General features: G+C 43.0%; 3 protein-coding genes across 4 annotated transcripts; 2 read left to right on the top strand and 1 right to left on the bottom strand.

Moving 5' to 3' along the window:
- The first annotated feature begins 906 nt into the window (after window positions 1–906).
- csgalnact2 (chondroitin sulfate N-acetylgalactosaminyltransferase 2) lies at window positions 907–7,877 on the top strand. Its single transcript, XM_008301018.1, has 8 exons — window positions 907–986; window positions 3,297–4,132; window positions 4,222–4,438; window positions 4,567–4,668; window positions 4,775–4,953; window positions 5,060–5,154; window positions 5,275–5,356; window positions 6,013–7,877. Exons 2-8 carry the CDS (start codon window positions 3,481–3,483, stop codon window positions 6,303–6,305), a joined length of 1,620 nt encoding a protein of 539 aa, XP_008299240.1. The 5' UTR covers window positions 907–986; window positions 3,297–3,480; the 3' UTR covers window positions 6,306–7,877.
- Window positions 7,814–18,683, bottom strand: sec23ip (SEC23 interacting protein). 2 transcript variants are annotated; one of them, XM_008301020.1, is made up of 18 exons: window positions 18,360–18,683; window positions 16,543–17,048; window positions 16,158–16,365; window positions 15,846–16,039; window positions 15,642–15,731; window positions 15,429–15,549; window positions 15,004–15,093; window positions 14,761–14,902; window positions 13,232–13,440; window positions 13,038–13,135; window positions 12,641–12,811; window positions 12,323–12,418; window positions 12,064–12,240; window positions 11,822–11,977; window positions 11,402–11,504; window positions 9,300–9,482; window positions 9,053–9,215; window positions 7,814–8,268 (listed from the first exon to the last, which is right to left on the bottom strand). In XM_008301020.1, the coding sequence occupies exons 1-18, from the start codon at window positions 18,490–18,492 to the stop codon at window positions 8,187–8,189; spliced, it is 2,922 nt and encodes a 973-aa protein (XP_008299242.1). In that variant the 5' UTR covers window positions 18,493–18,683; the 3' UTR covers window positions 7,814–8,186. The 2 variants fall into 2 exon arrangements, with proteins under 2 accessions (XP_008299242.1, XP_008299243.1); XM_008301021.1 differs by having other exon boundaries at window positions 16,543–17,045.
- A 305-nt stretch (window positions 18,684–18,988) lies between these two features.
- On the top strand, window positions 18,989–26,566 carry mcmbp (minichromosome maintenance complex binding protein). The gene is made up of 16 exons (XM_008301022.1): window positions 18,989–19,165; window positions 20,673–20,764; window positions 20,880–21,020; window positions 21,133–21,174; window positions 21,265–21,354; window positions 21,489–21,618; window positions 21,792–21,937; window positions 22,076–22,173; window positions 22,253–22,425; window positions 23,373–23,496; window positions 23,627–23,744; window positions 23,843–24,008; window positions 24,142–24,275; window positions 24,998–25,165; window positions 25,540–25,628; window positions 25,933–26,566. The coding sequence occupies exons 1-16, from the start codon at window positions 19,108–19,110 to the stop codon at window positions 26,057–26,059; spliced, it is 1,896 nt and encodes a 631-aa protein (XP_008299244.1). The 5' UTR covers window positions 18,989–19,107; the 3' UTR covers window positions 26,060–26,566.
- Window positions 26,567–26,641: the final 75 nt, after the last annotated feature.

The following is a 26,641-nucleotide window of genomic DNA, read 5'->3' as shown; positions in this document are numbered from 1 at the left end:
GACACAACACAATATAGTAAGATTTGCTGAAATATGATGCAAGGCAATAAAATGTAACACAATACAACACAATATGATATGATAAATAAAAAACAATATGAAATGATCCACTAAGGCCATTTGTAAAAAGTAACCTATTGTAGTAGACTCCATTGTGGCCAAAATAATATATCAATGTCTGAAAAACAAGAAACAAAAAACAAATTATACGTGTCTAAAGTATTGATTAAAGTAGCTCTGTGATGGACTGGAGGCCCGTCTGTGCTGTTTCAGTGCTCTCCACATAATGTCTGCTGGGATGAGCTCCAGACTCCTGCCACCCTTAATGGAAATTTATAAAGGAAATGAATAAAAGGAAAACTAAAAATAGGATCTCATGGGAACATTTCCTGGTTTATTTTGTGCACCAAAGTGATAACAGATCACATGTTAGAACATTAAGCAAATCATCTATGGTCATTTAGGCCTTAATTCGATTTAGAGTTGTCAGCTTGTGCATCATCACAGATAAGAGATTTGTTTTATTAGTCAGGCCAGGGAAACACACAAGGTACAAGAGTAAGGAGGAAAAACTATCATTTTTGGGGGGGTTAAAGTAAACAAATCTTGATTTTACCAACACATTTATGTTGTAATTAAGCTACTGGAAATGCATTGTACTTTGATCAGTGCCATGCCCAACAACACGACTTTTAAAAACGCATAAATTGGTAAAACAATCCAATAACAGCTGACTAATATCAGCATAAAAGCAGTTGTTTCAGCACCAATAAAGGTCGTTATTATGAATCAGGGGCTTCAGCGTGTTTAATGACGTCACTCAGCAGCAGCGCTCCTATTGGCCAGCTGCGGAGCGGAAGCAGACTACGACCCACTCGCTTCTCTTTGCTCCGTGGCATTTTATAACAGAAGCTGCTGCTGCTGCTGGTTTTACATTAAAACCAAGAGCTGGGAACACAGGCAGGCATGGACAAACACATGAATAGGTGAGTGGCCTTTTTATAAAGACTGTAAGTGATTAGCGGGCTCCTTATCGGGCGTAAAATAACCTGAAAGCGGAGTGAAGCAACGACCGTCGTTAAGCTAGCTGCTGAACCGCGCTACTAGCCGATTTGTCCTTTTCAAAATAAGAGCACACGGTAGGCTTATCAAAGGGGCAGATGAAATCAAATTGCATAATTTTATATAAAGCAAAACGTCCAACTGCTTTTTTTCCGCTTCAATGCATGCAATCTAATTCTACAACAAGTTAAGAACATCTGCTGAAGTACTGCACATGTATAAATCTGTAGTCAGTTTGAATGTGCATACATCTAATTTATCACTTTAAAGTTCTTTTGGGGTATGTATCCATACCATGTTAAAGATTATTGTCCTTTGCAGCTTGTAGGAAGACAAAACTGAGACGGCGTGCACGTGAAAGTTGCGGTTCGTCAGAGTTGCATGTGAATTTCTTCTGCACACAAACAAAGCTGCTGAGCCAGCAGATCTTACAAGTGATCTGCTTTCAAAGTGACCACGCTGCCGAGCTCGCCACTGACATTACAAAAGCCAAGTAGTTCAGAGAAGAGATCAAATTCCTCCCAACTGATGTAGGGGTTTTTTCCTGCATTGAGGGATTTTTGGCATCCTGTCAAAGAGGTTTTATCCAGAGCCAGGGGGAAAATCACCAACTCTCAAATGTTAAGAGTTGAGTAATTCGGGTTTTATGTGCTTTAAAATAACATCGTTGTTTCTCCAGTGGTCAGAAATAACGTTGTAAATATTTTCAAAACTTTTATGAGCTTGATAATAAATTGGCTTTGTTGTATTTTCTTTTACTTGCTGTTTGAAGTCTTATGCTTTTCTTTACAATGTTCTAATTTATTGACTGTATGAAGCTACTTGGCAAAAAAACTGAATCTGAAATAACAAGAAAATACATAGATTTCTCTGTTGTTGTTATTTCTTAGTATTCCCTATAGATTTATCCTGTTGTCTTTACTATATGTGGAGCAATCGTGCCTAATTGAACTTCGTGTAATGTTTGTCTGTCTTCATTAGCAAGATGACGCGCTTTTGGAGAACAATAGACGCCTTGTCAAATATGACTTCTGTTTTCGTTTTTTGTTGTTTTTTTTGTGGAAGGGCGGTGTTGAATTTTGAAAGAAAAAAAAAAGTGCCCAACTGGCATTTCTTAAAGTATATTATTTGTTCCTGGTTCCTCTTTATTGGCCACTCAGTCAGCAAAATGACTCCTTGTTAGTTTTAATGATTTCTGAAAGTGTTATTAATTCTTAACTATTTTCTTGTTGGGCTGACATTTAACAGCTGGATTTCTGTGTAGTGTTCAACATTACACATGTATTCAGGACAAGAAAAATAAGTGTATAGGTGGAACAAAATCAGCTCTGTAGAACTACAAAGACATGGTTTGATAACTACTGTGGGTTGTTTTTTTCACAGATGGGAGCGTTGTGTTCAGCTCAGGGTCTTTGGAGTCAGAGCCCTGCTGGTTTTCATTATAGCCGTCTACAGACTGATTTACACCTGTGAGGCCAGGTGAAAACCAGCGGAGTCAGAACAGAAAAACAGCACTGCTTTGTGAGTTTAGGACTGGAGCTGTGTGACCTTCAAGACACAATTGTGTGTGGTTTATCTGGTGGACAGACTTGAGGTGTAAAAGCTCCGACGCTGAAGCGTTCCCACCCGGCTTTTTGGAAAAGACTTCTGAATGGCTGGCCTTGTGTGAGATGTCTTTAGTCTATGAGTCAGCAACCTTGAACACTGCGGTTGTTTTATATACAATATGGTGTCCTCATGTTGCACACTTTAATTCCACGAGGTGCCTTTGGGTGTCTACAGTGGATGTGCGTTGCTGCTCCACAGTGTTGTGCTTTTATTTTGAAAATGAGACGGTTAATCCAGAAGTCAATGTTGAGCAGCTTGCCGTGGATCTCACCCACCAGTTTTCTCTGTGCTGTTGTTTGGCTCAGAGCTAGCCGCCGTGTGCTAGCTCTCCAGGTGTAGCTGGTTCCTCTTGCCCCTGTTCCTTCAGGTATAAACGGAATCTTTAAAGTGTAAAATCTTTTTAGACGTTGGACTCCTATTGAACAGGTTTAGACAGAGAAAAATAATTGCTTGAATGTGATTGTAACTGAAGGTTGGTTGCTTGAATGGTATCACAGTGTGTTGTGTTATTAAGTGGTATTGTCTGATTATCTGCTGATGTCCAGTGTTTTAATCTGAATGATTTATTTAAAGATCCAGCTGAAGCTTTTTTTTTGTTTCACTGTGGATGTCTGTGTTTTTCACAGGTGATCATTGCACAGGACCAATGTATGAAGACACTGATGGGGCCAAGCAACAAGACCTTCATGCTAAAATGACCTCAACATCCTTCCAGATGTCTAAGAGGATGTGCACGAACATGCTGTAAGTGATGCGAGCAGAGAGGAAAGGGAATGCAGACTTACCAGCTATAGCTTTTATGAGAGCGTGATGCCCAGGCGGGGGTTGCCACTCCAGGGTCGGGTCCGCTGGCTCTTCCTGGGCCTCTTCCTGCTGCTGGTGTTGCTGCTGTTTGCATACCTGCTGGAGTGCACTCCACCAGCAGACGTCAGCCTGGCCCTGCCCGGCATCGCAGCAGACAGCTACGGGAAGGAATACTACCAGGCCCTGCTGCAGGAACAAGAGGAGCGCCACCTGAACCGTGCCGCCAGTCTCAAGCGCCAGATTGCACAGCTCAAACAGGAGCTTCAGGAAATGAGCGAGAAGCTGAAGCTCCTGCAAGATAAGAAGGAGCCTCCGGGGGTGCAGGGTTTGGCCGAGAATAAAGACCAAGAGCCGGGAGATTTGCTGGAGTACCTGCATTCTCAGATCGACAAGGCTGAGGTGAACACAGGAGCGCGCCTGCCAAGCGAGTATGCTCTGGTGCCCTTTGAGAGTTTCACCTCTTCTAAGGTGTACCAGCTGGAAATGGGACTGACGCGGCATCCAGAGGAGAAACCTGTGCGGAAAGACCGCAGGGACGAGCTGGTGGAGGTCATTGAAGCGGCGCTGGACATCATCAACAACCCTGACGAGGAGGACGGAGTGGAGGACGACATGCCGATGCAGCGGCAAACCTACACGGAGGGTCACTTTGCTGAAGGTAAGACCCCGCTAACGAATACACAGCTGTGACTGATGTGTCTGCTCATCGTAGCAATGTTCTTCATGTTGTTAATATTATTTTGGCAGGACTGTACAGGACGGAGCGAGACAAAGGGACGCTTTATGAGCTCTTCTTTGCAAAAGAGGATTCCAGCAGCTTCCGCCACGTCACCCTCTTCAGGCCTTTTGGTCCGTTGATGAAAGTCAGGAGCACATCTGTAGAAACATCAGGAATGATTATTAACATCATAGTGCCGCTGGCGGGCCGAGTAGAAACTTTCTCACAGTTCTTACAAAACTTCAGGTGAGAGTGAAACTGTTCTTATCAGCTTGACATGACCCAGCATGCTGGCTGTTTATCACTGTTGCGTCATAAGATAGAACTGTGCAGAGGGCTCTTGTAATTAATTTGAAAAATCCATGTGTCTTTAGGGAGGTGTGCATACAGCAGGACAGACGAGTACATCTCACAGTGGTTTATTTTGGGCAGGAAGGCCTGCAGGAGGTGAAATCTTCTTTGGAAAAAATGTCAAGGTTTGTCCTTTGACCTAGAAAGAGCTTTAGATATACTTGTGCTACTTTCTGCCTGTAATGAGAATTTAAATGTGGCATTTGTTCAAACAAGCACATTGTTCCACAGGGAGGAAACCTTCTCCAACTACACTCTGATCCCGGTGGATGAGGAGTTTTCTCGGGGTCGAGGTTTGGACATCGGAGCCCACGCATGGAAGAAGGGCGACGTCCTCATGTTTTTCTGCGACGTGGACATCCATTTTACCCTGGAGTTCCTCAACACCTGTCGTCTCCACGCTGCTCCGAGTAGGTTTCATCCTGCCGCTGCTAAGATTGATTGCATTAATTGTGCTCTTGTTTTCAGCTAAAGGTTAAAGGTATTGCAATTTGTTTAATCCATTCTGTTTTGCAGACAAGAAAGTCTTCTATCCAGTGGTGTTCAGCCTCTACAATCCTGCCATAGTCTATGGAAATCTGGAGCTGGCTCCATCTATTGAACTCCAATTGGTAATTTATTTTAAAGTAATATGTTAGAAAGATGATTTCATCTGTCATTTTAGTTACGTAGCAATAAATTCAGACAATCTGGTGTTTGTTTGTCATCATTTATCATCTGTTTTCAAATAGATTCACAAAAAGGATGCTGGATTCTGGAGAGATTTTGGTTTTGGAATGACGTGTCAGTATCGCTCAGATTTTCTAAATATTGGTAAGCACTGATCGAAAGAGCCTGTATTCTGCTTTGTGGGTTTTTTTTCCTTTCCTGTCTTACAGCTTGTTGTGAATGTAAAAGGTCTACAAACTTAAAAAGACCAAAGTCTACACCAGAGGAAATTCTTCTTTCCCACAGACAACACTGCTCCTTACCTGCCACAAACACCTCGTCTGAAGTCGAGGATTTAGTCCTGCTACTTATCTGTTTTACACATTTGCGTCACGTCCGACTAGGAGCTAGTTTAGCAGCTCTAAATTAAAGAATGAGCAGTTTCCCTGCAGTCCAACATTATTTCCTCGCTCGAGCCCCTTCTGCTACATCCCTACACTCAGATATCTGGGGTTGTGGCAGGTGATCAACGTTGCCTTGCTTTTTTTCGAGCCAGCTGACCAATCAGAGCAGACTGGATTTGTATGAAGAGGGCTTTACAGAGACAGGAGCTAAACTGGAGCATTGCAGACAGACAGTGAGAAGAGTTGCTGCAGTAATGTATAGTATGAGAAAAATAGTGTGTTATTTGAACAATAAAGCATGTAAATACATTCTAGTGGACCCCAAAAATAATATAAACCAGTAAACATGCTTAACATTTGCTTTTTAACAATACACAATAACTGGTGTTGTTTAACAAATGGGTTTCATCCCTCCAGGTGGTTTCGATCTTGAAGTCAAAGGCTGGGGCGTGGAAGACGTCCACTTGTACAGGAAGTATCTTCGGAGCGACACAATAGTGATCCGGACACCAGTGTCGGGTCTGTTCCACATGTGGCACGAGAAGCAGTGTGCAGACGAGCTGACGCCGGAGCAGTACCGCATGTGCATCCAATCCAAAGCCATGAACGAGGCCTCCCACTCCCACCTGGGCATGCTGGTTTTCCGCGAGGAGATCGAGGCTCACCTACGCAAGCAGGCCTTCAAGACTCAGAGCAAAACAGAGGACTGAGCGAGTCTCTGTGAAATCATTCCTACGTTATGACTGTGAGGTACTGATACTATTAACGCACTACAGCAAAGACCTGTTTACATGGATCCTTCTGCGTTTCACCGCACAGCTGTAGACAAATGAATGTACAAAAAAAATGAGCATCGATCAATGTGAAACGCAACATGGTACACGTCTTTGTGAGAGCGACAGCAGTAAATGATCAAATTAGTGCTATTCAACTTACTGAAGGAAACAGACATGTAAAAAAAACAAAAACAGTAATGTATTTACTTGGTTTTAGGCTGACATTATATTTTACATTTTGAAGTCAATTCAAGAAGTATGCAGTTCTAACGTTTCTCATGAAGCCATCCTACCTGCTTCAAACACAACACCTGATGTGCAGCCGGTTTTTCTTTTACTGCTCAGTCTGACTTCAGCCAGAAGATTTCAGATGCTTCAGATGATTTCTGCATTCCAAAAAGGGATCAAACGTCCTCAAAGACAGCCAGCTGTTATCGTTTTAACAGGCTTATTTTTAAATCGAACAAAAGACAATTACAAAAAAACGGAGCGTCTTATAATTTATTGACAGTATGAACAATAAGAAGTTGCACTTTCTCATAATGGAAGTTAAAAATGTCATTTCACTACACAAGAACCCAAAAGTACCTACTGATTCTCAACCTTGTTTTCTAAATCAATTTACAATCTTTCACTTATTACAGTATAGTGGCAGTTTGATGTGTATGGAGCCATAATGTTCTGTTCGTAGTGTATTTATAGGTTCTTTCAGACTGGCAGTTTCTTTCAAAAAGGGAACTTTTTTTGTGTGTGTTTTTATGTGACAATCAGTCACTGTCTTTCTTTGTTGATGACCGCTTCCCAGTAAACAGTTTACCAGAGAAGCATGTTGAATAAGTAGTTGAAGAACAAAGATCTGCTTATAGCATGCAGCGCTACGATATCAGGTCTACACGGACCAGTATTAGTATCTAAATAACAAATCTGTCATCTAAGCCCAGAGAGAATCACTCAGCACTACGATTCCTGATACTGGACTGAGATTGAATGTTACAGTCTCTTGTAAATACTTTTCTAATATTCCTTCGTTTCATACATGTGAGTTGAATATTTTTGTGCCTACATGCTTAAAAGTAATATGAGATGTCGACGAGATTGTTTTGAAAATGTTTGAAGCTGCGTCCACAGCGCTAGTTAAAATTTATTCCATCTCATAATGAGAGCGGATGTTAGAGGTGTTGTTGTGTTGATGAGTACGGCTGTCAGAAGCTGGCATAGAGCAGACAAGAAGTGCTTTATTTCCTTCACAATGAAAGCAGGTTGTTCTTGCATCTCATCCTGTACTGTAATTATTTTTAATCCGTGTTTTTACAGCATATTCCAGCTTTTTTGTAGATAGTCTTAAAAGTCTCCTTACCCTGCAAGGAGAAATGTTACATGTCTTCCTTTCAGCATTACGCAACAATTCAAACCCAGAAAAAAAAAAAAAAAAAAAATACATGTGCAAGGTAATGATTTATTTTAAAATTTTGGCCATGAAATAAAACTTACAGATGGTTGCATTAACTGCTGCTATGTCATTTCTGCTGCTAGCATTCAATCTGATGATACATATTTTTAGTAAACTTGACCACGTCTATAATTTATACTATAAAAATGTAATATCAAACTCGTCACGTGTCTTTGAATCCACTAGCTCATTCGTGTGTTTCTTAATTTAAGACAAATGGCATAATACAATTGTATTATTCATCTGCATACAATAAACTACATCAATAGAAAATAAAAGGAAAGAAACTAGAAAAAGAAAAATCAAGATTGAAGACATGAAGTAAACCAGATGGGAAAGTTTCAGACAGGCTTATTTTCACTGTATTAATGTACGATCTGTTCTGGATGGATCCCCATGGTCTTGTAGATCTCTTTTAGGAGAAGCAGAGCTGTGTCTTCAGATTGCCTACAAAACAACAACGCAAATGTTAACACACAGGCCGCAGTCATGAGCGAGACAACATGTACAACAACAGCACGCTGAAACATAAATCAGAAGAGTTTAGAATTTATTCACATCTGATTTTCCCACTGTGACGCTTTAAATGTGTCTGTGAAAAACACCTAATTTCCTTTTTTTTAAAATAGAAAATTAGCAGTGAGCTGTCAGTTTTGCTGGTGCAAAAAGGGGGATTATTAGTGAACGTGTTTGTTTTGTAACACATACTAAATGATAATAAAAGTGACCAATGATCCTTAATAATCTATAAAACGTAAGAAAACAGTAAAAACAGCCGATCAGACCAACAATGCAAAACCCACTGGTATTTAGTTGAACTAAAAATTAAAGAAACAGTAAATTATTATTATTTGACAAACTGACGCTATTAAACTTTTGGCATATTTGCATTAAAAAAATGAAAAACTCTAAATCTGTTCATTATAGCTGATTAATTATCTGTTGATGGGCTGAATAATTAGCAGAGCTGCAACAATTCATTGATTAGTTGTCAGAATTATTATTATTTTTTCTTAATTTTTTCCTTTCCTCCTGACGATCTTTGGCTTGTGAACATTTATGGACATCACTTTGGGATTTTTCAGCATTTTGTGATGTTTTATAGACAAAACAACAAAGTGATTAATTAAGAAAACAGTGGGTAGTTGCAGCCCTGTTCAATCAGTCACTTCAGCTCCTGTTGCAACTGCAGATTGATTTTCAGTGCAAACTAAAGATAACTTGTGTGTACCAGTAGCAGAGGTGACTCTGGAGGGCAAACAGGTACTCGTTGAAACTCTCGATGGGCTTCTCCTGCAGGACGTAGTCGATGCGATTCCCTCCGTTCAACATCCCGATCTTCACCTGAGGTTCCTCTTCTTTTTGTGGCTCGGGGCTCTCTGGAATCCTGTGTTCTGTGACAAACCAGAACACGGCTGTTAATCTCACACAACACAGAAATAACTTGATTGAAGAGTCACAAGTTGGGAGAAACTTACGCTCCTGCGCATGCTTCTCCTCCTCTTCGATCTGATTGGCCACAATGGCCAGCTCGGCCTGCAGCTGGGCAGACGAGGTGTGAGCTCGAGCAAAGTCGTTGAGCGTCTGCCAGGCGGTCCTCAGGGAGCTGATAAAACCCTGCTTCAGGTCAGAGCCCATCCTGGAGAGACTCTCCTTCAGCTCTGAAACACACGGAGACGATGCTAAATCCATCTCTGAGTGAAACCTTTGTGACTGATACAACTTGTTTAGCTGTTTCACAAACAAACCGACATCTATTAAAATGAAACAGCAACCCTTCTGTTCATGTCCAAACTTTAACCACCAAGAGATTCTGATCTTCAGCTAAACATGTTTCCTCAGAGGCAACTTATAAATCAATGTCCTAGTTTGTCTGCCATTTTATTGCACAAGAGCAAATTAAAAGTAAGAACAGAGTCTTTGTGCTGTGGCACACCAGATATTAGTGCACCACACCCACAAGAGGAACAGAGGCCTGAACTTGGAACATTCAGTCACACGAGACGACGAATCCGTTTAGGCTCATGTGGGGAGTTGTTACTGTAAGCAGTTAGTATTACGACTTTAAATACTTCACTTGTACCTCTATTTAATACAGGACTGCACACTTCAACAATATTATTGTGATATCTATACAGTAATTGAGGAGTCAGACTGGGTTAGTGCGTGTCATTTCAGATGGACGTATTGCTCCAATGTCTCAGATTTTGTTCAATACCATCCATCCATCATCTATACACCGCTTAATCCTCACTAGGGGGGCTCGAACCTATCCAGCTGACTCAGGGTGAAGGCAGGAGACACCCTGGACAGGTCACCAGTCTATCACAGAGCTACACTTAGAGACAGACAACCAAGCACACTCACATTCACACCTACAGACAATTTAGAATCACCAATTAACCTCAGTATGTTTTTGGACCTTGTGGGAGGAAGCCAGAGAACCTGGAGAGAACCCACGCTACACGGGGAGAACATGGAGACTCCACACAGAAAGATCCCAGGTGTCCTCAGCGGGACACGAATCGGTGACCTTCTTGCTGCAAGGCAACGGTGCTAACCACTGCAGCCCCTGTTACCTGTTTGTTATGTGCAACCCAAAACTAATTTCTGTAAAATTTGGCTGACTTTTAGGAATTCCATGTTTTTAGTCCTGGGAATTTTCACCCTCAAAAAAATGCCTTCCCCCAAGACTATCTACATCAGGGGTGTCAAACTCTGGTCCTCAAGGGCCACAGTCCTGCATGTTTTAGATGTTTCCTTCTTCCAACGCACCTGATTCAAATGATCAGCTCATCATCAAGCTCTGCAGAAGCCTGATAACGATCCTGATCATTTGAATCAGGTGTGTTGGAAGAAGGAAACATCTGAAACTTGCAGGATTGCGGCCCTCGAGGACCAGGATTCGACACCCCTGATCTACATAAATATAAATTCCACAGCCGTGACATTTGGTGAGGACACAGAGAAGCAGCTGATGCAAATCATCAAATGGTGGAAATTCCTGAAGGGTATTTATAGGGATGCATCCACAGTTCTTACGAAAAAAAATAGAGTCTTTGTTTGACATTTCACCAACGTTTGAGGCCTTTAACTTCAGTAAAATCTGATGTGTGGCGAGTACGGCAAGACAAGGTTCCAGTTTTTTGCTGCCATGCCAAAATGATGATGTGGACATAGGATCAAAAAAGCTGGCGTGCATCAGGAGGGGTCTGTGTATTGTTATTGTATGTGCAAAGCCACAAGCTCTTTCCACATTGTCTTCAAACTTAAATTTGATGACATAAGAGGCTTATTCTGCTTTACAGAAAGTTTCCAGAATCACAGACTAACACCCAAATTCATATTTAACATTGTTTGTTGAGTGTTTTGTCTCTTTTTTTTGGCAGATAAATTAGACTCAACATACAAGTGTGAGGAGGTGAGAGAGTCTGTATTATTAACTGTATATTGTTCCTATGTGAGACAGAATATTTACTGGTGCTGGATTATCTGCACCAATACTGGTATAAACACACAAACACCCCTGATCTGTTATTTAAATAATGACAGCGATGGTCTAGTTATTTGTGTCTCTTACCCAGATGAAGCCTCTTCCTTCCTTTGTGATGTGGGATCAAAACAGGCTTCAGGTCCACGTCTGGCAGTATCATGGGCTCAATCCTGTACGCCACTGGGTCCAACTGAAACAAAGTTTATCACCAGTAAATAAACTACTGCATACAGTAACTCACCCACATTGCTTCCATCGCATTTTGATTTTGCCTTTAGCAACTTAGTTTGCATTTTCTAGTTTTTTTGTGGCATTTTTGCCTTTACTTAACAGCACAAGCAAAGATACAGACAGGGAACACAACAAAGCTCCTCCAGGCGGGAGTCCAGGTGTTTTAAGTTTAACCATCAGGCTACTAAATGAAATACGTCAAACTCGCGAGTCAAAGCATCCGCAGCTTAATTAGCAGTCATTACTTCAGAACAAAATGTTGTCAGAGCAGCATACCGGATGATAAATGTTGAAGAATCCTTTGCATGTGGGCAGCTGGTACATCTCTTCAATCTTCTCCAGGCCTCGGACTGTCAGGAACATGCCGATTGGAGAACCCAGGGCAAAGAAATTCACTGGCTCAAAGTCCAGAGTGTGGTAGACCACTGACACCTGCAGAGCAAAACAAGTTCTATATTTTAACTTTCAGCCTTTATGTCATCTTGAACAGCAATTCCCTTCAGGTGAGATTTATTTACCTGCCCAGTGCCAACTTCAAAGTAATTGTAGTCGACGTGGACGGAGGAGACGGAGTTGCCCGCTGGAAGCTTCTTCACTGAGGAATCAGCCAGAGCTTCAGCTGCTGCTGGTGCTGCCGCACCCTGACTGACATCTTTGACCTCTGCTTTCTTCTCCTCCGCTGCCTGACGGGCAGCCTGTGTGTTAATGAAACCACAAAATGAGCACGTTGGTCACATCAGGTTGCAAGTCTTACAAATACTCAAGAGACAAACTTACCAGCTTATTCACTCTTTCCTTCACAAACTTGGCAATCTTTTTCCTGGGACCAAGAGGGATCCCCATCTCCTTCAGGTCCTCAATTGTGCACATAAGCTGAAAGAACATTTCAGAGGGACAAAATGAAACTGGTGCTGCTATTTTGTAAAAAAATAATAAATGAAGAATAACATTAAAGAACCTCACTGTCAGCAAATTACTTTCCTTTTTTAATTTTTTTTGCAAAGCAGCTTTCTTAAATCCCCCCTTCAACTTAGTCATCTTATCTTTGGTAAAAAGTCGTGCCTACATAACAACAAGTGCAGCTTTTATTCTTACAAAAGACTCGATGTCAATCTTCTCCTCATCAAAGGTGCTCTTGTACTCAGACAGGCCCAGATGTTGCAGCACAGCAGAAAGATCCTCAAACTCCTCTCCGTCTTCTTTTGGCGGCTCCTCCACAGCCGGAGGGGTAACAGCATTACTTCCCTGAGCAACAGGGGCTGTCGCCTGATACGAGAAGCAAGATTGACAATCACATAACACGACATGACTTTGAAACTATCCATTACGTGTGTCAGCAGGCTAAGGAAGAGAAAACACGCATCACATTCAGTGAGGGAATAAATACAGTGTTTTAAATAGAAAGGAGGATACTTTGTTCAGTTGATTAGTATATTAAGAGCTGACTTGTTCCTGTACTTCTTTATGTAGTTCAGACTGACTGTTCAATTACCTGATTGGCATCTCCATTAGTAGCGGGTATAGTTGGCAGCAGCGGTGCCTGTGAGCCATTCTTCTGATTAGAAAGCAGATCAAAGAGAATCAGGGAACCTGCAAGTTCAAAAGAGAAGAACAAAAGCATGAAGGTGAAAAACAGAAGAGGAAACATAAACCAGAGGTGCTGAAGCCAATGAACCGGTTTATCACCTAAACTGTGTCCCGCCACTGAGATCCCTCCTCGGTAGTCCGGGTTCCTCTTCAAGAACAGGGCGTAAAGGCGGTTAATTTCTAGGGCAACTGTGTCCATGATGGTCTGGCAGTAAGTAGGACTGTTGTAGAAAAGCACATCTAACAAAGTCTCATTTGTAAAGTGACGTAAACGTCCAGTGCTGGGCAAGGTGATCTTCTTTATCCTCCTACAGAGACAAGAAATGAGTGGATATTAGATTGTGCTTCAAAGGATCAGTCTGCTAATATTCTACATATTGTGAACAAATCCCATGAAAAGACTGAAACAAACAATGGATTTATCCTCTAAAATGTACTGTCTGTGTATCCAAAACCCAAGACATCTTATTCTTCTCTTGCACAGACTGCATCCCATATTGTTGCACCAGCTTCCCTCATGACCTACAACTACGTTTGATTTGAGTCAAACCACAGACATTGTCCAGCAGCTGTAACCACAATCACTGGTGCACCAAATGAGTCCTAATCCACAGCTGAAAATAGTCCCCAATAAGAAGTGTTTGAACAAATCTAAATAATGTTTGCTTAAAACTACAGATAGAATCATTTAAAAACCTAAACCATACATATGTGATCTTATCAGGTTTACATGGGACATACAAATGCTTGTTGGTGTTGCTCTTTTAGGGATCTGCTGACAATTAGAGCAGCAACAATTACTCAATTTCGCTGTTAGCTATTAAGCCAATTTCTAACTATTTTGGTAATCAGTTCATTGGTTTAGGGCTGAAAGGTGGAGCGGTGGTTAGCACTGTTGCCTCCCAGTAAGAAGATCGCTGGTTAGCATCCCGGTGAGGACACACGGGATCTTTCTGCGTGGAGTTTGTATGCAGCGTGGGTTCTCTTCGGGTTCTCCGGCTTCCTCCCACACAGTCCAAAAACATGTCGAGGTTAATTGGTGATTCTAAATTGTCCGTAGGTGTGAATGTGAGTGTGCTTGGTTGTCTGTCTCTAAGTGTAGCCCTGCGATAGACCGGCGACCTGTCCAGGGTGTCTCCTGCCTTCACCCTGAGTCAGCTGAAAAGAGTGTTTTCAAATAGTTCCAGCTTCTTAAATGTGAATATTTGAGGCATTCTTTAGTCAAATATGACAGTAAATTGAATATCTTTCTATTTAAGGCATTTGAGGATGTCATCTTGAGGTTTAGGAAACACTTATTAACATTTTTAACCATTTTTTGACATCTTATATACAAAATAACTGATGAAATAATCGAGAAAATAATCAACTGATTAATCAACTTTAGTTGTAAACATGCTGACCATTAAAAATCATAGAAGAACTACTTTAGGCACCTGAATCTCATAGTTCTACTGACACACACAGTATTTCAGTAATTATGTGGAAGCAGTTCTACATATTTGCAATTGTGAGCTCAGAATCATTTAATTAAACAGACAGGTTCCCATTACAGCCTAAACAGAAGCTGGTAATAACAACCACTTGTGTGTTAGTCATTCCTTTTGTGTAAACCGGCCTCTCCTCACCTGTCCACTCCTGTGGCATCTCCATGTAGAGCCGTGTGCCACTGAACAGGCAGGAACTCCACCCGGCTGATAGCGTGATCATCCAGCGATTTCTTAAAGTGACTGTGCAGCAGCTTCAGTGACACATTACGGAAGTCGTCCACTGAAAGCACAGAAGACTGCATTTGTACACCTTGTTTCATAAATAACATCATCATGGGCAGAACACAAATCTGGTGAACAGCGTCGCTGTACGACACTCACCACACTCAATCATGCTCCTAAACCTGAGGTCGCACACGGGGCCGATCCCATGAACCATGAACACAAGATGATCCACCTTGGGGAGCTCACCTGGAAAAAAAAAGTGCACATAATGGAAATATGGGTTTTCCACAGTGATCTACAGGGTCTCCCTAACCCTTGTTAACAACTTAGCTTGCATCTAAAGTCAGACCCGTGTTAAAATTAGAACAAAGCTCCTTTCATTTAAAACCAGACGTTAAAATGCAGTTAAATCTGAATTCATTTTCTCCCATAAACATTATGGGAGCTTTTACTTCCACAAAAGTCCTTTGAAATTCCTTATGGCACCTTCTATTGTTGACAGTATTTACAGCAGATAAGTGGACTTTAACACTTTTTAGGTGCCTCCACTTAAATTAAATTGATGCGAGTATAGAGACTACCATCAGGCACTTCATCGTGGTCATCATCAATCCCCCTCTTCACCACTCTGGGCCTCGTCTGCCCGTCCTGAGTTGTGCCCCACTCATCCGGTATGGAGGAGGGCTGGAACTGCACAATGACCTACACAGGCAAACAGATAAATCATTATCACCTCATAAACAGGATTAATCATTACAAGGCCACGAGTTAACTGTAATGAAGCATCGGATTACCTTTGGATTGTGCATGACAATTGTTTCTCCAGATGGGAACTCCAGCCTGCGGTGCCACTGGTTGGTAGACACAGCTTTCTTATATTCTGCCTGAGGTTGAAACAAGTATAGAAGTTATCATACAGTTTAAAGAGCCAGCGTTCTGCTAAATCCGGAACATTATGATTTGGCCAGATTATAGTGAAATGTAAAAGTGAGACAAACCTCCAGCTTGTCGCTAAACTCCTCTGAGTAAGGAACAAAGCGACTGTCTGTGTCCCCTTTGTAGAACCAGCTGCAGCGCCGGACCTCTGTAGGCTCCTCCTCCCAGAACACTGCAGTCCGCATCCGGTCATAGAGCTGCACGTCATAACGCCCTCCATCTGTGCGTACGATCACATTCTCCGGGTCTGGTTGAACTGCAAGAGCAAAAACATAATTACAGATCAGAATTTCCCTGTGCCGTAGAAGTGAGATGCTCAGGTCTCTAGGAATAAAATCATTGACAAAAGCAGTGTGTGTGGCACGTTACCATACCTGAGTTGTACGTCTCCTCAAGCTGAAGGGAGTCGATGATGCTGAAAGGAAGCCAGACGCTTTTTGACTCCACTTGCTTGCAGTAGAACCAGTGAGGCTGCACTACTTCATAGACGTTGTAGTTGTATGGCATCATTGGACCTGCAGGAACTACGGCTCCAGCAGTGGAGGCTGGAGGTGGAGGCCCTTGCATATATGTAGGAGGAGGCTGAAGAGAGAAAGTTGTGATGTAATTGAAATGAAATGAAAAATACTTTATTTATCCCAGAAGGGAAATTCAATTGATGTCCTAATTACAAATCCTTTCTATTTAAATATCCAAATAAGTTCACACAATGTGTGAGAACACACCATGTCTGACAGTTACTGATGAGTGTATACCTACCTTTGTAAACGTGGGTCCTGACATGGGGAACGTCTGTGGTGGAGAGCTGAGAGAGTAGGGATTCTGCTGAGGTGTGTGTGTTGGCGGCAGGATCTCAGGAGCTGGGATGTAAGGACTGGCTCTGCTGCTGGTCGGGGTGTGCCGGTACGGATTGTGACTCTGTGGCTGCATTTGGGGAGGTGGAGGGGTCATTGTTGTAGGGGGAGGCGTGTGACGCCCCATTGGGCTCTGGTAAACAGTGCTGCCAAACACTGAAGTAGCAGGGTTCATTTGTGAGGCTGGAGGAGCTGCTGGGGCCATAGTGAGGCTGCTGGGAACAGAAACAGGTCCTGTGGTTGTTGGTGCTGCAGACAGAGGTGCTGGTGGGCATGGCGCCTGCCCTATGGATGCAAACGGGTCACTACTGGTTACAGGGTTGGAGAAGTAGTTGAATGTGGAGGGGGCTGGTCCATTCCCCGAAGTCTGACCAAGGAAACTGTCTTCTTCTCCAACATCAGTGGAATCTTCTAATGGAAATCAAAACGGAATAAAACATGGACATGTGAATAGTGAAGCACATAAATGTGAGAGTCTTCAACAAACACAGAGGGAGTGGACATGCTCAGTGAAGCCCTAAATTACTCATACCCATGCAAACATTGATTTAGCGTGAGTTTTTGTTTGACCAGGTTTCCTCTGACTGGAACTAACACAAGTGACGCAACATGTTGTGTTGGAGATGTTAATAGTCATTTTTAATGACATCTGTTTTGTAAATTTTGTTCTTATAATTGCTAACAATCCTTCTGCATGTCACCACTGGGATTTTGTTCCAGTTCTCTTTGTGATGATCTCTGAGGTTGGATGACCTCCTTCCATCACTCTCGTCTTCGGTTCCCTCCACAGATTTATTGATTAAATTCAGATCTGGATCTGGCTCCAACATGTTGATGCTGTTTTCTGTTAAGCATTTCTTGATGACTTTGGCTTCAGATTACTGTCTTACTGTAAATCTAATGCAGTCCAAGGTCAAGTGTTTCTGCACACTGCATGATGTTTTCCTCCATAAACCTCATGTCATCTCCTCTTTTCTCATGATGCTGCTTACACTGACAAAGTTGGCCCACTGACTGAAAAACCATCAAAACCTGACAGTCCCACCACCACACCTGACCATGGGGAAGGTGTTCTTGGGGCTGAATAATTCTGGGACATCGCGATATCACTAAAAAATAACCATTCATAACTAAAATCTTTAACACATCGCCCTTGTTTAAGTCATTTCCAAACAGAAAGAAATGTATTAGGAGAATAACCAAATATCACTATAAGTCAAAATCAGCCTTATACATGAATAATTATGGCCTCAACTGTCTAGAAGTTATGACAGCTGTGGCCAACCACTATTTTCAACTGTTATCTCTTTAAAATAATACAAAGCAGAGGAAAAGCACTCTTCACACTATTGATGAACAAATGCTATCATCTTTAAATGTCTAAAACCGGACGTGAGTCAGTTCACTGAAATAAATGGCAGGCGGATGTGGCCAGTTTCAGGTCTTTACAGAAACTGTTTTGATCCTGTGACCCTCTGAAATAGATGTAAAATAAAACACCAGAAGGCTGACAGTCTGAGTAAAACACACCACAGTCAGTGAAGCTAAAGCTGCTTGTCAGACGGCTTCCTACTCTCACACAGTTTCTTTCTGTTTCTACTTCTGCTGCACTAAAAAAAACCAGCTGACAGCAGCAGCACAGGAACCAGGTTAGCTAGCTAGCTTAGCTTGCTAACGACCCCGCTGGTGTTTGGACGCCTCCAGAGCCGGTTCTGGTCTCACCTCCTGACAGCACCGCCGGACCAGTGGCCTGGCTCACTGGCATGAAGGGCAGGTTGAAGTTAAACTCCGGTGCGGCGCTGAACAATAAATTTGAACTGGTGTTGGGAGCATTATTATTTTTTCTATCTGCCATTTTCCTCTAGTATTACACGTAGCCACTACCGGAGCAGTTAGGCAGACACGCTCGGTTCTCCAAACAGCTTTCTGCTCTCTGACCTGTCTGGCTGCACTGATCTATAAAACAGCAACAGCGGCTGACCACACGGTTAAACAGCAGAGCACGTAGTTTGGAGATCTGCTGCAGCCACGCAGGTTGTCTGACCGCCGCTCGTTGGTTGTAGAAAAACAAACGCTCCCTCTCGCTGCTGCCACCTAGCGACCAGGAAGACTACTGCGGCATGATATGTCTTTCAAATAAGCAAAAAAATAAGAATCTTTTATTATTTTATAATGCGTAGTTTTGACTTGACAAAATATCTATTTTTTGTCCTAACTAGATAACGCCTCTGAAATCAAAGTGACTACAGCCAGCCCGCTGTGGCACCGTTATAACGGTGATAACTCCGTAGCTCCGGTTGGTCCCCGCGAACAAAACAAACCAACTCCGCTCTTCGGCTGGTGACGCAAATTTCCCGCCCTCACTTCTGCACTCCCGTGTGTGAGAGGAAAGTCAACAAAGTAGTGTTTTTTCACAGAGATTTTACTTAAACATATTTTCTCCTGTCCAGACGGCTGTCAGCGGCTAACGATGCCTTCCACACAGGACTGGATTAACTGCCCTCTGGCTGTCGTTGAAGGGATGTTCGGTAAGACACCGGAGCCGCACTCTCTGACAGCTAACGCGGCTAGTTAGCTACATGGCTACGTACCATGCCAACTATGCACATCACATGTAGCAGCGCTTTTCTATTACTGTCCGGAAATAACTCATTCAAGTTTTTTTTATATAGTAACTTGGCAGTTGTCTGTTTTAACATCAGACAGGAAGTAAAGCAGCTTCACTGTTGGCTGCACGTCTGAGTGCAGCTTGTGCAGTTTGATCTGAAGACCTCTGTCCTCACATCCACACTGATAACCCACAGTGTGAGGCGTTCACGGGTCACTGAAGTGGCACAAAGTCGCTTACAAAAATATTTAAGAAACGCACTGGATTGTTACAGAGTTAAATTGTTTATATTCTAGAGGATGTGCTATTTTTGATCAAGATATGAATGATTTGATCAATGTTTCAAAAGCAGGTTCTTTCCTAAAAACGGGCACCTCACCATTTCCTGAAGTACTGAGTGACACACAAACATACCCATATGAAGTATTTTCTCAATCAGAGGAGTTTTGAGGATATCTAGAGTCTTAATCCAGCTCAGAAAACTTTACATTTTACCCAAATAACTGCACCATTTTAAATTTATTTCATACTAAAATCAATATATAATGTGAGGCACTGTGTTCTAGGTGAAGCAGGTTAATATCACAGCAAGTGCATGATATCTAGACCAGTAGTTCTCCAGCTGTTCATTTTCAATGAGTCTTATTTATATAATTAACGGCTGTAATCATATGAAAATGATTTGTTTTGCTACACCAGAGTTGCTCGTTTAAGCTGCCATCTGGAGTAAGTTTGGTTTATCTGACAGGTTATTTACTCTCATTTTACATTTAAATATTAAGTTAGGTTTTCAAGTGAGCAACTCTGTAAGTGTAAAGTGTCTAGTAAATATAAGTTAGAAGTTCTTTACACCATCACCATAGATATACTGTAGGACTCACAATATCAGATTTTCACGACATCAAGTTCATCATTGACGTTGTACAATGTGTGTTTTGTCTCCTTTTTTTGACAAATTAATTAGACTCAAAATACATGTTAGGAGATAGAGAAAGAGTTTGTAACCATAGCTGTTATAAACCTGTAATGATCAGTTCGTTATCAGCTATTAAAGTGGTGTAAACTATTTTGATAATGATTAATCGGTTGAGTAATTTTAGGAAAACATTCTAAATTCTCTATTTTTTTTCAATTGTGAAGATTTCCTGGTTTCTTTCTTCCTCTGTTAAAGTAAACTGAATATCTTTGGGTTGTGGACACTGATAGTCACTGATGTTGGATTTATTACAACATTATCACGTATGAATTATTGACTGAGTAGATTGCAACACCCCTGTTACACGCTGAAGTATATTTTTATCTCGTGCCTAATTTGTGCCCATTTTAAACTCATGCAGTTGAGCTTTGTGAAGCCAGGGTTCTGTGTTACAATGACCGCTCCATGTTGCTTTCGGTTTAAATGACGTTTTGTCTTTTTGATCTTTTAGCTGCTTCCCAGAACAACCCAGACTCTGGATGGGAGGCGAAAGCGGTTGAATTTTTCCAGAATCAGCTGAAAGAGAAAGATGCTCATACTTTGGTAATGCGGCTGCTTTCAGCATGTAAATTACGCAGAATAACAACAGATGCCTTTAAATGTCAGTGTCGCGGCCTGTTCCAGCCTGTAAATGACACCCACCTTCCCTCTGATGCAGGTCCCGTCGCTGAACGACGTCCCTCTGCACTACCTGAAGCCCAACAGCCTGGTCAAGTTTCGTTGTTTAATCCAAGACATGTTTGATCCAGAGTTCTACATGGGAGTGTATGAGACTGTAGATCCATCCACAAAGGCTAAAGTACGTGCAGCTATTTGCATGAGTACAGCCCTGTCGTGTGTCTGGTGCTTGGTATTTGCATTTTGTAATGTGCTAGATGTCATCATCTCATTTACCTGTCTGACATCCCCAGATGTTGCGATGTGGGAAGTACAAAGATGTGACAGAATGTGGGGTAAGTCCACCTCTGTTTGGTCCCTAAATGCCTCAGTTCAACTTCAGCTCTGTCATTAATGCACATTGTCTTGCATGTTTTTATCTCCAGGTGGATTTTAACTCCAAAAACACTGTAACTGCAGAGAGACAGACCTTCTACTGTGTGCCAATCCCCGGAGAAAACACCTGGGTGAAAGAGATATCCTCATCCTGCCTGATGGAGGCACTCCTCAAACAGGAGACTGTGAATTTATCTCGGGCTCTTTCAAGCATCCAAGCTGTGTAGAAGTGTTCATCCATGCTGCTCTGTAGTTTTCCTTAATTCTTGTGCACAGGTATGCCGGCGCCAGCCAGGCAAGGGTGGTTCCCTCCACCTCTTACGCACCGAGCAGACAGAAACGAAGCTACGAGGAAGACGACGACATGGACACGCAGCCGCAGAAGCAGAGGGAACCGCATACTGGTATGAGCTGTGAAGATGTGCAGCTGAATGCAAAACAGAATCTGTGTTTAACTACAGATGCATCATATTTGTCTTGCTCCTGTGAAGATCAGGTCAAACTTACTGCTGGTTTGAGCAGTCCTGGCTACATTTTCTACATTTTTAGGCACTGTATTGTCTGTATGTCTTTGTAGGTCCTCATAGTCCATCAGAACACCATGGCAACGGCGACTGTAAGCGGCAGGAGACACAAGCTCCTTCCAGCCAGACGGCGTCTGCCTCCCATCTCGACCTCAACTTCCCCCTGCCTGGAGAGAAAGGCCCCTCCTGCCTGGTGAAGGTGCGTCTCTTGTCATTCATTTTCAGCGGTGAACAGTGCATGTATCGGTATCTGGCATCAAACATTTGTTGAAAGGAGATTAAAAGACAGAAGTCCAAGTGTAAAACAGATGCTACAAGGTGTGTGTGTGGTCGGCAGGTGTACAAGGACTGGGACAGCTTCAAACTGAACGACACCCTGGAGGTCTACGGGATCCTCTCCGTCAGCCCTGCTCTCAGCGCTCTGGCCGACGAGAAGTGAGACACACAATTCGATCTCGTTTTCTTCCGGCAGCGAGCCGCCTGTTTGTTACTCATTCTTGGCATTTGTGCACAGAGACGCCTCCTCACCCCTCCTGGACCCTACAGAGAGCATGGAGACAGCAGAGGAGCAGAGGGTGCACAGCCCGCCAGCCTCGCTCGTTCCCCGCCTCCACATGCTCTACGCCAAGCCGCTGCCACACAACAACCCCCTGCTGCCCCCCGCCACCTTGGAGGACAACAGTGCCTGTAAGGACAAATAGTAGAGGAGGAATGGTCTGAGCTACTCTTTTCTTTTTTTTCCCCTCCACTCCCTCTGTGTGTGACTGTAAAAGCCAGTAATCATGAATATTTCAACCTCGTTTTTGGAAAGAAATCGTTCCCTTCACACAGTCAGAAGATAACTAGGGAAATATTTACTAAGCCGGCAACAAAGTACCAGCAGGGGCACAAAATTTAGCATCATTTTTCACACAGATGTGAACGAGCCAGAAGCAGGTATTCTGGTTGGAAAGCTGGTTGACACTTTTGGCGCTACAAGCTTGTATTCTTCCCACAAGACAAACACTGTATGAGTAAATATTAACTCGCCTCACGCTGTCTGTTCAGCAAACGCATTCAATGTTTGATGATGAATCAATGTGGGCGATTTTAAGTACAACATTGACCCTCTGACTTGATAAATATTATCAGTGGTGCTTCTGCAAAACTCCGGTGACACATAATGCCTTTTTATTTAAACCGTTAATCAGACAAAAATGTAAAACATTAGTTGGTTCCACCTTCTTAAATGCTCTTTTGCTGTCCTAATAAAAATCTGTTTGATGTCTTTTGGGTGATCTCGCATTGCTGGTCATCAGTGGAACAAAAATCAGCGAATAAAGATATAATCATCAGCTGCGGCGGCGCTAATCAGATTCCTCCATCTGTGTGCTACTGGGATTCGAGCTATTTTGAGAACCCTATATTAGACAAAGAGTCAACATAAACTGTAGTTACAGTCACATTATCAAGTCGCCCTCCAGCTGTGTGCAGAAGCAGAGAAAAGGGCCCATTTTATCCAAGTTAATTAGTCGTGTAAAGCTTTTCAAGACGAGGAATAATGCAGCGAATGTTTTCCGCTGCCGAGCTTTAAAAGCACACATGCCTGTAGTTGCCATAGGGACCTGTTTTACCAAACTGTCCTCTGCCCTCAGTTTTATCTTCGACCCTGAGCGAGATGGCCTCCGTCAGGGAAGAGATGCTCTCGTACTTCACTCATGTCCTCCTGGGAGACGCTCTGGCTGCTGAGTACCTCATTCTGCATCTCATCTCTAACGTGTAAGTCCACTGTTTAGTGTTTAACTAAGGAAACTTCCTGTTTTCGTTTTGTGGCTTCACGCTAAAGCAAAGGAACAAATTTCATTTCACAGTGTGGTTGATTTTTTTTCTTTTTTCTTCTCCTTTGTAGTTACTCCAGACGGGATGTTCTCCCACTGGGAAAGTTCACGCTGAACCTGAGCGGCCTTCCTACTGTGGCCTCGTACGCGGAGCGTTTCTACCAGATCATCCAGGAGCTTGTGCCTTCTGTGAGTTGTCAATCAAAGCGACTGCCAGTACTGCCAGGTTTATTTTGGATTTCTTTGTGGTTGAGATCAAACGCACTGAAGGTTTTTCTCCTCTGCAGTCGCACTACTTGGCCATGAGCCTCCAGAACATGAACCAGATGAGGCTGGTGCCTAAGAAGGACTATGTGGCCAACCGACTAGTGAGCGGCGCCCTGCAGCTGGCCAGAAACACTTCCCTCTTCGTGGATGAAACCCAGTTAGAGCAGGGACAGCTGGACACAACTGGTGAGGCTCCCAGAAACCACAAGGGGACGACACTGAGAGGATAAACTGCAATGTATCCCGTCCCTGCAGCCCGCTGTCACTATTAGCACTAACCAGGTTGGATCTTTTTCTCTGTTTGTGTTTTGTGCCGTAGGTGTGCGTAACGTCACGGCGCTGGGGAACCTGATCTCGTGGCAGAAGGTTGATTATGACTTTAACTACCATCAGATGGAATTCCCCTGCAATATTAACGTGCTCATCGCGTCAGAGGGCCGCTCTCTGCTGCCGGTGAGGACAAAGAGGGATAAGGCGTGCAACCGCAGAGTGAAAACTCACCCCCACCCTTCACTGATCCCTCCCAACACCCCCCACCCCACTCTCCCCGGCATGGCCAGGGAGGGGTTAGGTTTCCTCCAGTCTCTCATGAGACAGAGCTGTGTCAGACGCCGGAGGTTGTTTCCAGCCAACGTCACAGTGTCATCTCACCTGCCATTGGTCAGTCGCAGCAAGCCCTTCAGCCGGCGGCTTTAGCCCGGGTCTCGCTCTGCTGCGAACAGCCCAAGGAATGTGCTGTGTGCTATTCCTGTGTGTTGGTCTGATGGGTTGCCATGGTGGCAGCTGTGTGCTACAGGAACAATCCTGGGAGAGGCGTCAGCCTCGGCCATCTATTAGTCCAACAGTGAAGGGCAGCACGCTGTAAACAACTCCCACAGTTGATTAGAAGTCAGAGGTACATGTCTGTGTTTACAGTGAACTGCAGTTGGCTGATGAGCAGCTGGAGGGTCAACCTGATCAGATACTTCACAGTCAGCTTGCCAAGGCTTTGCTCCTGTCTGGCATACTATGAAGTTTTGAGAATATGCCAAACTAGGCGTGCACACAACAGGCAGGGCCTACTTTTGCATAGCAACACTTGTTTAAAAAAAAATAAAAAAATAGACATGCTGTTCTTTGAACAGAGTTCCCTCGTGGCACAGTGTCAGTGTTTTGTTTCCTCTTTGTCTCCACAGTCTGACTGTCAGATACACCTACAGCCTCAGGTTGCTCCATCCCACTTGGAGGAGTATCTCAGCAGCATCCACATGCATCCACAGGCCTCATCACAGCTGAACAAGTTCAGAATCTACCTGAGTGTGGCTCGGCTGCTGGACTACAGCATCTCAGATGAAGTGACAAAGGTGAGGAATGCTCTCATCTTCGGTTTAAATCAGGGATGTCGAACTGCGGTCCTCGAGGGCCGCAATCCTGCATGTTTTAGATGTTTCCCTCTTCCAACACACCTGATTCAAATGATCAGCTCATCATCAAGCTCTGCAGAAGTCTGATAACGATCCTGATCATTTGAATCAGGTGTGTTGGAAGAGGGAAACATCTAAAACATGCAGGATTGCGGCCCTCGAGGACCGGATGTCGACACCCCTGGTTTAAATTGAATTGCACACAAATGAATCTTGAAACTAACCTTAGGTCAGTTGTACCTTTGTGTGTTTGTCTGTTCATTAGAATGCATTAGTGTATTTTAACTGCTTGTCTTTTTTTCTGGTGTCCACAGGCAGTTGAAGATGACTTTGTAGACATGAGAAAGGATGACCCCCAGAGCATATCTGCAGAGGACCTCCACAGGATGCTGGTTGTGGCGAGGTGGGCTGTGATTACGGATCAGTCATCACCCTTACTTAGCGTTTATTTCCTTTTCTTTTCGTGAGAATATTAACGGCTCATAAAGCTTCTTTCAAAAGGCAAAGTGTTAAACAACAATGAGTCATTGTGATCAACTCTGAAAATGCCATGCGTGACATAAGCAGGCTGACTCCAACTTCATGGGTCAGCGCAGCCAAAATAAAAACGGTGTGTCATTTTGACTTGCTGTGCGTGTCAGCCAACAGAGCTCATTCCAGCTGAGATATGTTTGAGTTTATGTGGCTAATGGTGTCTCTGTCTGCAGGCTGCTGTCTCTGAGCCTGGGACAGACCTCTCTGTCCAGAGACTGCTGGCTGAGAGCCAAACACACCGAGGTGCTGCGGAGGAGTCGGATGGAGCAACACAAGTGTGTCAACGGCAACGAGCAGTGATCACACAGAGGCAAATGTGACGGCTTTTGTTTTTTTTTTTTCCTTTCTTTTGATACCTAAAAAATTTGTAATAAAGATGTTTTTCATGCGTTCAACTTTTTTTTTTTTTACTGTACTTATTTGCATATAAGAGTTAGATATATTTTCACTTAAAAGACTAATGGGAATTAGGAAATGTGTTCGGCTTGTATGTAAAATACATTTGGGTTGTATGTACAGTAACATGGCTGCTCTCACTTTGCCTTAAACCTGCTGTGGGGCTCATGCCAGCAGTTTACAAGTTTTTCTGCAGACCAAAACTTCTGTTTACAAAAAAATCTCTTTTTTTTTACTTCAAAAATATGTAGATACAGTCCAGGGTCAGGAGGATTATTTCTCATGGTGCATTTCCTCTTGAATCGATACACACTTTGCGAGCTGCCAGCATATTTAAAAAGCAAACTGTTGCATTTGTTGGCATGGCTCCCTCCTGTTGATGGTTCTGACAATAAACCTCATGCAACACTCTTCACTCATACTTTTTATTCCAAACGAATATCTTCCCTAGATAAAAAGTGCACAGTGCACTTTTGTTATCAAGTA

Source organism: Stegastes partitus, unplaced genomic scaffold (assembly GCF_000690725.1).
Source record: "Stegastes partitus isolate 25-593 unplaced genomic scaffold, Stegastes_partitus-1.0.2 Scaffold1622, whole genome shotgun sequence".
In the NCBI taxonomy this organism is placed as follows: Eukaryota; Metazoa; Chordata; class Actinopteri; family Pomacentridae; genus Stegastes; species Stegastes partitus.
Note: the sequence above shows the minus strand (reverse complement) of the source record. Positions and strands in the feature narration are given on the sequence as shown.

What these genes read in the sequence shown, in the direction of transcription:
- csgalnact2 (XM_008301018.1), top strand. Translation starts at nt 3,481, where the DNA reads ATGCCCAGGCGGGGGTTGCCACTCCAGGGTCGGGTCCGCTGGCTCTTC. An exon ending in GGAGGGTCACTTTGCTGAAG is followed by an intron (nt 4,133 to 4,221) that starts GTAAGACCCCGC and finishes TTATTTTGGCAG; the next exon opens with GACTGTACAGGACGGAGCGA. An exon ending in CAGTTCTTACAAAACTTCAG is followed by an intron (nt 4,439 to 4,566) that starts GTGAGAGTGAAA and finishes ATGTGTCTTTAG; the next exon opens with GGAGGTGTGCATACAGCAGG.
- mcmbp (XM_008301022.1), top strand. Translation starts at nt 19,108, where the DNA reads ATGCCTTCCACACAGGACTGGATTAACTGCCCTCTGGCTGTCGTTGAA. An exon ending in AGAAAGATGCTCATACTTTG is followed by an intron (nt 20,765 to 20,879) that starts GTAATGCGGCTG and finishes CCTCTGATGCAG; the next exon opens with GTCCCGTCGCTGAACGACGT. An exon ending in AAAACACCTGGGTGAAAGAG is followed by an intron (nt 21,355 to 21,488) that starts ATATCCTCATCC and finishes ATTCTTGTGCAC; the next exon opens with AGGTATGCCGGCGCCAGCCA.
- sec23ip (XM_008301020.1), bottom strand. Translation starts at nt 18,492, where the DNA reads ATGGCAGATAGAAAAAATAATAATGCTCCCAACACCAGTTCAAATTTA. An exon ending in TAGGAGCATGATTGAGTGTG is followed by an intron (nt 14,903 to 15,003) that starts GTGAGTGTCGTA and finishes CTGTGCTTTCAG; the next exon opens with TGGACGACTTCCGTAATGTG. An exon ending in CTAATGGAGATGCCAATCAG is followed by an intron (nt 12,812 to 13,037) that starts GTAATTGAACAG and finishes TTCTCGTATCAG; the next exon opens with GCGACAGCCCCTGTTGCTCA.